The sequence below is a fragment of the Poeciliopsis prolifica genome, unplaced genomic scaffold, assembly GCF_027474105.1.
Source record: "Poeciliopsis prolifica strain line A6 unplaced genomic scaffold, Auburn_PproV2 SCAFFOLD014, whole genome shotgun sequence".
In the NCBI taxonomy this organism is placed as follows: Eukaryota; Metazoa; Chordata; class Actinopteri; order Cyprinodontiformes; family Poeciliidae; genus Poeciliopsis; species Poeciliopsis prolifica.
In genome coordinates, this window is record NW_026562389.1 from 3,831,731 (window position 1) to 3,841,063 (window position 9,333).

General features: G+C 37.1%; 1 protein-coding gene across 3 annotated transcripts; it reads right to left on the minus strand.

The window, feature by feature from the left end:
* Nucleotides 1-1,791: 1,791 nt before the first annotated feature.
* Nucleotides 1,792-8,321, minus strand: cep78 (centrosomal protein 78). 3 transcript variants are annotated; one of them, XM_055039300.1, is made up of 16 exons: nucleotides 8,193-8,321; nucleotides 7,467-7,735; nucleotides 7,181-7,356; nucleotides 6,867-6,939; nucleotides 6,675-6,778; nucleotides 6,360-6,534; nucleotides 6,125-6,235; nucleotides 5,766-5,830; nucleotides 5,581-5,683; nucleotides 4,913-5,015; nucleotides 4,717-4,759; nucleotides 4,457-4,600; nucleotides 4,254-4,331; nucleotides 3,910-4,091; nucleotides 3,425-3,587; nucleotides 1,792-2,645 (listed from the first exon to the last, which is right to left on the minus strand). In XM_055039300.1, the coding sequence occupies exons 2-16, from the start codon at nucleotides 7,726-7,728 to the stop codon at nucleotides 2,100-2,102; spliced, it is 2,328 nt and encodes a 775-aa protein (XP_054895275.1). In that variant the 5' UTR covers nucleotides 7,729-7,735; nucleotides 8,193-8,321; the 3' UTR covers nucleotides 1,792-2,099. The 3 variants fall into 3 exon arrangements, with proteins under 3 accessions (XP_054895275.1, XP_054895276.1, XP_054895274.1); XM_055039301.1 differs by having other exon boundaries at nucleotides 4,913-5,003; nucleotides 6,125-6,238; XM_055039299.1 differs by having other exon boundaries at nucleotides 6,125-6,238.
* Between the last annotated feature and the right edge of the window lie 1,012 nt (nucleotides 8,322-9,333).

Genomic DNA, 9,333 nt, shown 5'->3' on the forward strand with positions numbered 1-9,333 from the left:
ATGTTATTAATTTCTAGCTTAGCTTTGCAGCAAAAGGAAAGTCAAAACCTCTGCTAGGCAAACCGCAGACTCATTGCCATAGCAACTGGCAACAACGCCACCCCAAAAAAAACACTCAAATATTTAGGTATCTGAGATTCAGATGAAAACATTCCAAGAGTTTGACTTTTGATCCAGATCTCTATTGTTTATTTACTCTTTCTGTGCATGGAAAAACCCCACTGCAGAATAACTGCAACATGCTGACCTTGATAGATATCAATCCTGATCCCTAAACAAAGTTTAGTAGAGATAAAGGTTTGTTTAAATATTTAGTGTGACATTAAATGTTTTGGTGGAAATTTCCTTTCCATCTTACTTGTGTTATTGCTGCTTACAGCTCATGGACAGTCTCCACTTGTGGGGGCAGTTAAGGCAGACACTATAAAACATGATTATTTTATTCTTTTCCTACTGTAACTTGTGACGTAATCCAGACGATGCAGAGACTGAAAGTGCAAAGTAGACAGTTGTACTGATAGTAACAATGAGCCAGTGTTGTAGAACCATAAGAAGCCGAAGAGCTTTGATAATTTGCTTTATCAAAGTGGCCTCAGTACATTGATAATGGAACTGTCATCCATTCAGCAAATTGTTCAAAAGCTGAAGCACTGGCATGTTTTCTTTTTTTTATCACACATAATAAAAGTCTTGAAGTGTACTTTTGCATTTTAACAACATTAAACTCAATAAACTCTCACCTTCAAGCAAAACTGGATAAACAAATAATGCCAGTACTTGTGTCCTTAATGTTTCATTTTCACTCAGTTTATAATAGAGTCTGAAACCCAATATTTGTGAGAAACCTAATCTGGGATCAGAACAAAAATTAGCAGTGTTGGCTGTATATTATGTCTGTGATTTGAAAAAAACTATATTGTATATTTGCAAATGCAATACAAACAATAGCTTTTTATTTGTAAGAGAATTTTTTTTTTGTTGAAATAAGGAAAATTGTGAACTCCCACCAAAAGCTTTGTTGTGGGTGTAATTTATTATTCATTATAAATGTGAGAAAACATTCTCCTGTTTTGTCACATTACAAGAAAAAGTTTGTTTTGTTGTGATTTTATTTATTAGGCCAACATAAAGTAATTTATAATTTTCAAAACTTTGCAGAATTACAACTGCAAGGCAACAACTGCACCACCACTTGCACCAATCAGATTCGCAAAGACCAAAACAATCTATCTTGAGGACAGAAGTTGGAGAGAAAAACTGTTTGTGCTCTTTGTTTCTTGTGCAGGAATTATTTTTCTGGACTCTACTTGTGTTGTGTGGTCATAGTAATGAATCATTCTCGATCCAAAAGAACACCACGTTCGACTCTACCCAACAACATCTGTTGTGTCATTGCACTTTTTCCTCTAAAATGCCAGATATTTAACAAGGAACATGGATATTTTTCAGCATTTTAAGGAGGATGTGTCCTCATGATACAGTCACAAAGCGTAAAATTCAAACACAAGTTTAACAATCTATTAAATGGAAGATACTAGCAGCGTCAATTTTTTAATATTTAATTTCCGTACGGCTCACAGTATTGGTCACATAAACGGACAACCTCTTCTAGAAATGCATTATCAAAAAAATTTTGTTTCAAAATAACTTTAAAAACACAAAAACCAAATATTTGAACCAAAAATGTTTATTAAATTGTACAACACAAGATCCATATCCCAATGACCAGATATCTTAAACAGGTGCAACTAAATTATTTAATTCCAAGAAGTGAAAATAATTAGGTCAACAGAGAAAATAAGGCAATTTTATTAGATTACTGGAACAGTACAGATATGAACACTCTACTGAGGTAGAGTTGATTCAGAAGCCCAGAGATCTACTCTAACTTTGCTAAATATTTCCAGTCACACACTAAAAAGCAAGAGCCATTGCTTCTCTGGTTCACGTCAATCTCTTAAAAAAAGCAACACTCCTGATATTGTCGTACAAAAAATTGAAAAGACCACCAGTTTCCATACTAATGTTTCAATCAGTACAAAAAAAGATAAGCTATTGAAAAGTCTGACAAAGTAGGATAATTACATTTTCATGTAACATCAAAAGAACTTGTCTACTGACTGACCTCCAAGAGAGTAAGCTCCTCTCTCCGAACCCTCTGATCCCTCTGACCCCAGCTGACCAAACATCAGCCTCCTATTCCCACTGATCTCTGACCCCACTGACCCCAGAGACTCTCCCTTGTCACTCATAATCTCGCTGACACTCTCAGGGAAGCCACTGTGGATGCTGTTGTTCCGAGACTCTCCACTGTACAAGGAGTTGTTGCTTAAGCCGTTTCCCTGGTAGCTGCTGCTTCTGTTGGAGCTGCTTTCCGTCCCCTGCCTGCTTGGTTGAGACTGGAAGGTTTTAGTAAAAGGAAAATGGTCTGAGGACTTCTGGCTGTGCTCAGAGCTGAAGTCGGGCTGCGCGTCAGGCCGAAAATATTGATGCGGCTCCTCCTCCCCGGGCGGCGCCGGGGCTGCTGCGTCTAATCCAGTGTGATTAAAGGTCACATCCACTAATCTGTCTTTATACAAGGAAGGAGACCGACAAGTGGGATAGAAGGCTGTTGCACCAGGAGAAAAAGGTGTCACTCCACCTGCCTGAAATAAAACAAACAACGAAAGTTTAAACCTAATGAAGATATCACCATGGTAACAAAACAGCACCATGTAAGAATTCAGATCCGTCCACAGTTTCAACTGGGCCAGTTCACCACAAAATTCATCCTAAGGAACGTCACAACAGCAACAGATCCAATTTATAAACAGAAATAAGATGAAATGCTTCCAAAAATATAAACAGGTTTGAATTCAATTAAATACATTCTTATCAGATCCCATTTATGTAATGATTTAGTCAACTTATGTGTAATTTGTTAATAGGTAATAAAAAGTAAAAATCACATTTGTCATGTGATTTTTTATTGTAATAACAATTAGCTTTTAACTGATATAAAACAATCTGATATTGACATTTTATTGTCTGATTTTCTGGTTTTTAATTTCAAACTGGACTCTGGGGCAGCAACACTCCTGCAGTAGGAGGCACTTTCAGAACCAGCCCCGTTTTGGATGGCATGGTGTGAAAACACACAACAGTTGGAGGAATGGTGAACCTAAACGGGTTGGGGAATTTAAGTCCATAAATAAGAACATTCCAGGTTGCATATTTAAAAAGCATTTTAACGTGATATTATATATAATTTTAACATGTTGCAAACAGAATAACTAAATAACACAAAGGTTCTCGCAGTGCTTTTCACCTGTTTCTAATATAAAAGGAATGTGCCTCATTTTAAAATAACATTCAACAGTTTTAAGACAAGCACCACTCAGTAACTATTGCTGGCAATGAAAACATAATGTTCCTAGATCCTCACCAAAGAAGCGTTCTGAGACTGTGCTTGAACATCCCTAAACGGGCCAGCGGTCGTTAAAGCGGCCTGTTCCTGCTGTGGTCCCACTGTAGAGGACAGCTGAGGCTTTCCAAGAGGCTGGAAATCGGCGGTGTGGATCCCGGCCATTGATGCCAGCTGACCAAGGCTAAACATAAACAAAGAGATCGGTAGATCCTTAAGATTTCAACAGATGCTTTTATAACCAGGAGAAAAAAGTACTATAATACTTTCCTATCTGTTCTCTGTAAAACAAAGCTAATCATCTCAAAGACCACTCCCTGGACACCTGTGTGTTAGAACTGACTTCAAAGTGTTTTAGATTTTCAAAACCAGTAATGGTCAAAATCCCACAAATTTGTATGTGATTTTATTTTATTAGTGATACTTTATTGTATTAGTGACACTTTGATAATTCCTCATAAAAAGAAACATAACTGTGTGTTTTATATTATCAAAGAAAAACCCACCCTGCATCCTTGAGGAGATCCAGGAAGGCGTGGAACTTATTGAATGAGTTCTCGATGCTCTCCAGGACTGTCTCGTCTTCAAGAGAGCTGAAAGTCCGAAGTGCTGATCCAGAGCCAGGAGCTTTTAGAGCTTCAGTCAGCGAACGGTTGGCATCACGAAGATAGCCATTCTCCAACTCGCACTGAGAAGAAATAAAATATGCCTGCATTTTTTAGAAAAACTGGTAAAGTAATGCAAGAAAATTCTGCATTTCAAAGACTGTAAAGCATTTTTAAACCAAAACATTATTGAAAATAAAGTCAAAGCAGAAGTAACTGAAGTCTTGATCTAAACATCTAACCACCTCCTGGAGTCTGGACTCTGCTCTTAGTCGAGCCCTGCGCTCCGCTGCCAAACTTAGACGGCACTCCTGTAGCTCCATCTGCAGGGCAAAGATATGAACACATTCAACCTGCAGAGACTCTCAGTAAGACAAATAGGTTACAAAATCATGTGGAATAAAAGCTCCAGATTCTTGTATTTCTCTGAACAGTTATGGTTGCTGACCTGAATGCGATCATACTGTTGTCCAGTTATTCTGTCCGAGGCTCCAAGAGAAGATGATGTCTGCCCCACTTTCACCACCACTTCATTTTCACTGTCCTCATCCTCTGAGTTTGACTCCACTGTGACTTCGACCGCCGCTGCTCCCTATAGGAGCAAACATAAAGCATGTTTTACAGTGGATCAGATTAATCCTTAACGCTGGATTACTGAAAGGAGTTTGAACAATTCTTTTAACCGTCCATAATCAAAGGGAACCTCACCTCGAAGCTCTGGTTTGTGACGGTAATGCCAGGAGGAAGACCTCTGAAAGAAAACCATCAAAGACAAATAAAAATATCCATCTAATCCTTAAAAAGTATTGTAGGATTTATTCTGCTGTTCAAAATTTCCACTACATCTAAAACCAAAAACTGTGCAACCAAAAAAAGAAAGACAGATTTCCTCACATCGACGCACCTTTGGCGTCCAGCTCGTGCAGCCGCACGCCATGGAATCATATTGGAGCGAGAAGATAGCTTCTTGGGTTGAGAAACAGCTGAACTCTGACCTATAGAGGTTCCTTTATGAGAAGTTATAGGAGCAAAAGAACCACATCAAAAACTTAAACAAGGGCTTAATACTTTATTTATGTCACCAAATGCACTAAAAAGCACAAATCCCTCATAAAACTATTTTGTGGACTGTAACTGTGAAAGACCCTAAATACCCAAGATGTCATCTATTTTGGTCATCAGGAATCAAATGGTTTTTTTTATCAGTGGATAATTTTACCAATTAACTTAAGCACAGGAATGAACCAAGACGCTGTATCGAGAAGGTCATGAAGCAGAAAATTATCAAGTGTAATTTTACACCTGGAAATAGGGGAAATAAAACTAACCAAGAAGAAATTCAGTTCAGAAAGCTTTTAAGAATAATGAACAATCTATGTGGATCACACAAAACAGAACTATTTCTCTTATTTAACATGACAGATCGATAAAAGCTAAAATCAGGCCTTTATGAATTGGTAACTTCAACCATTTAAAGTACAAGATATCATTCTGGTGTTTCCTGTTCTCACAAGCATGTATTGTTCCACGGTGAATACAACCAGATTTTTCAAAATATGCATACACATATACCTTTCCTATATGTTGATCTTCGTCTTACTGTAACAGGTATGACTCCTCTTTTCAGTCCAGACGCTTTGTGTAACTCTGTGCTAGTTGGTTTTATCCAGCAGTACTACAGGAGAAAATAAATTATCAACTTAAAATAGTAATTCATACTTTAAAGCACTGTGAAGGCTAATACCACAAAGTGTTACCTCCGATGATTGTCCCTTAGCGATCATTAGTACTTTCTCGATCACAGTTTTTATTAAAACTTTGTCTGTAAAGAAAAAAAAGTTGGGCGGATGCTCAGTTGTTTCTGTATCAGAAAAACAGTTCTGCATCTACAGATGAAGGGCAAAACAACATGTCATAAAATCTTTAAAAGCTTGAAACATTGATTTCTACTAAAATGCCTTAATACAAAGGCATTTACCTTTCACGACATATTTCTTAATACATTCTTTTAAATAAAATCTAAATAAATTACATAGAACGTTGTAAAGTGGCAAACATTTAAGTGAACGTTGGATATGAAGATTTTTGCAGGATTCGTAATTATGGACAGTCTTACCAACTAAAGGGTTATTGCGGATATCCAACACACACAGAGAGGAATTGGTTTTCAGAGCTTCTAACAAACGACGAGCTCCTTCATTGGACAGACCACACTTCTGTAGATCCACTGCTGTTCAAGGGACAAAAACCAAAAACCTTTCAGCAAAATCTAATAAACAGAAAATCAAACAAATTTCCAAGTACTGTGTTTTTCTTCTTCTTCTCCTGTAATCTACATATATAAACCTAACCTTTAACCCACAGGTCCTCAGTCAGCTCGTGTGCCAGAGCAGCAGCACCGTGATCCCCGATCAAAGAGTTTCCATTTAAAGTGACACGCCGGAGGCCGCTCATTACATCGAACTGAGGCAGTCGATACCTCAGGGATTCTGCCCACGCAGCACTGTGTCTCTGCATCGCCTGGTGCTAAAACAAATATAATGTCCTTTTTTCAGAGCAAATATTTCTCACATGGAGTCTGGCTCTACAATAATATGTAGCTACATTTATCTTAGCTAAAATGCTAATTCATTACAATTGTAGTAGCTAGAAGTCAGATTTTACACCTTGATGATATTGGCCATATGCTCCGCTCCTGTCCAGGTTAGATTGCATCCAGTAAAATCCACCGATCTAATGCTTGTAGAATATTTCACACTTTGGCAAATGACTGAAACAAGATACAACATATTTATGTGTAGAATAAATTGAAAGAAAATCATGTCTATGTGCTACAGGTAAGAATATATAGCACATACTTTCTAAGCCCTCATCAGCAATGAGACAGTTAGCCAGAGAAAGGTTTTCCACAGAAGAGCTTTGTGCCAAACCCTGGAATCACAGACAAAAAAACCCGTAATATTTCTACTCTTACATAAAACAGGTGTTTATCTTTTTTCTAAATGTTTTTTCAAGCAGATAAAATGTTTTCTTTTTCTTTAGATTGTTCTGGGGACAGAAATCTGGAGCAGGGTTCATGTCAAAAGTAAAAATTTGGAAGATTATCCTAATTTCTACAATATCAAAAAGTGACTTAACAGACAATTAAATTCCTGTTGCAGGCTGTGTTTACCTTTGTTAAAGTGATAAGGTCTCTCTCTCTCAATGGGAGTCCATGAAGATGCAGAGTCTTGAGGCAGGGAGAGACAGTGAGACACTCTCTCAGAGCCTTACACAGTTTAAATGTCATGTCCTTGGAGCAAATGGGTGGGATCTTCCTCCTGCTGCCATACTTACCGTAAATTATATCTGAAATGATTAGTGATTGAAGTAAATAGGCAAAACATTTAATGTACAACGTTCATTGCTTTAAAGCCTGGATGAATGTGCCCAATCCATTTTTCATTGGCATTTCTTACCTGAATCTGCAAAAGCTAGACCTGCCTGAAATGTGCTACTTATTGCAATATGATGCAGGTGCTTGTTGATGGATATGGAGCTGAGAATAGGTGGCCAGTCCTCTAATTTCAGCTTGTCTCCATTAAAGTCCAGCATTCCTTTTTCTAAGTTTGTCTTTATATCACGAAGAGGAACTGAGTCCTGCTTCGCACATAAAAACTCATAGTATGCCATGAAGTCATGAGGACCCTGCTGTCGAATCTGAGCACTGTTTTGAACCATCTTTGATCTAGAAAACAAAATAAATAAAGGTTTAAAAAGACATGAGATTTTTGTTTTTATTCTACACTGGAAAAGACCATGTGTGTGAACAGCCGTAAGAAAATGGTTGGTATTTCCCGAAAGAAAACTGCCATGATGGGTATTAACATATGAACTGACACCAAAATGCTAATCTTTTAAAGACAAATTTCGGATTAAAAGACTTCACTTAGATTAACTCAAGATAAATAGACCGAGAGTTTAACTTGAAGGTTTCATTTTGTCACGTTAAAAAGTATACATATACATTATTTTCAGGTTTTGCAACTCTTTAAAAGTCTGTAAAAAAAAAAAAGCTTCAATTATGCCATCGGTTAGCTAAACTGAGCTCCTGGCAACCATCTCTATTGTTGACAAGTCCATAAAACTCCCGAATTTTATGTATTTGCAAGTCATATAAAGTACTAGTAAAAAATTAAACATACCTTATTTGTATTTCTGGAGACTCTATCGAAAAGACATAACTCTCGCGTTGTGTTTAGGCTGGTTTCTTTACCATCTCTACGGTGTGTTTATAACGGTTAATAACGAGCTCAAAAGTGGCGCTGTAGTTCTGTCAGCGCCCACTTCTTCTTCTTTGTGACTGTCTCCAGTCAGCAGGTGCTGCCACCTATCGACGCAGATGAAGCTCAGACGATTCAGAAGAAAAGCTTTATTTACTACTGTAGTGTTTGCCTGAAACCGGCTAATGCATTGGGTTTTAAAACGTGAAACAAATATGATAAAGAACCATAATTTTGTTTTTTACCAGTTCAACTGTTTAACCCTCCTGTTATGTTCATTTGTGGGGTACAGCAATAATGTTCAATTTGACCTGGGGAGTTTTTAATCATGCAATAGTGTTTAAAATCTAAAGATTCCTCCAAAACATCTTTGTAGTATCTAATTACTAACTCCAATACTAACAATTTCAATCAATATTTGTGCAATTATGTTTTTTATTTTTCTGAAATTAAGAATTAATGAAATTAAGGATTCATGTCATTTACTCATTTGGACATGAAAAATCTGTGGGATGAGGCACTTAGACACAAGTGTTGTTGCCCACCCATTGTTTTATCTCTCCCAAAACAATTTCACAATTGCTGGTTAGGCATCATTTAACAACTTACGCTTTGATGAGCAAACAGCACCATTTCCAGCCCTTACAAACCCTGACAAAATCTTTTCTTGTAGCAGACACATTCTCAGGTCAGGAACTGCTGGAATAATTACAGTTAGGTTGATGGAGATTAATTAGATAGAAACAATACAAACATTGAAAACAGCTCTTAAGATGGTTTTTTGTAACTTGAGCATAAGACCTTTTTCTTCACAAAGAGGTTTCTGTTGAAAAAAATTATTGCCCGTGATTTGACAGTTGTAGTACCTAGTTATTGTATTGTTATTCTTGTTTAAATATTATTGTTACATACATCACTGAATGACTTTTCACTATAATATATTAAAGATATGTTGTTGTTGTTGTTGTTGTTGTTGTTGTTGTTGTATCAACCTTTCAGACCATTCATTCAATACTTCTGCTTCTGGTCTGATCTGCATCCACAGAATCAGAACCAAACATGG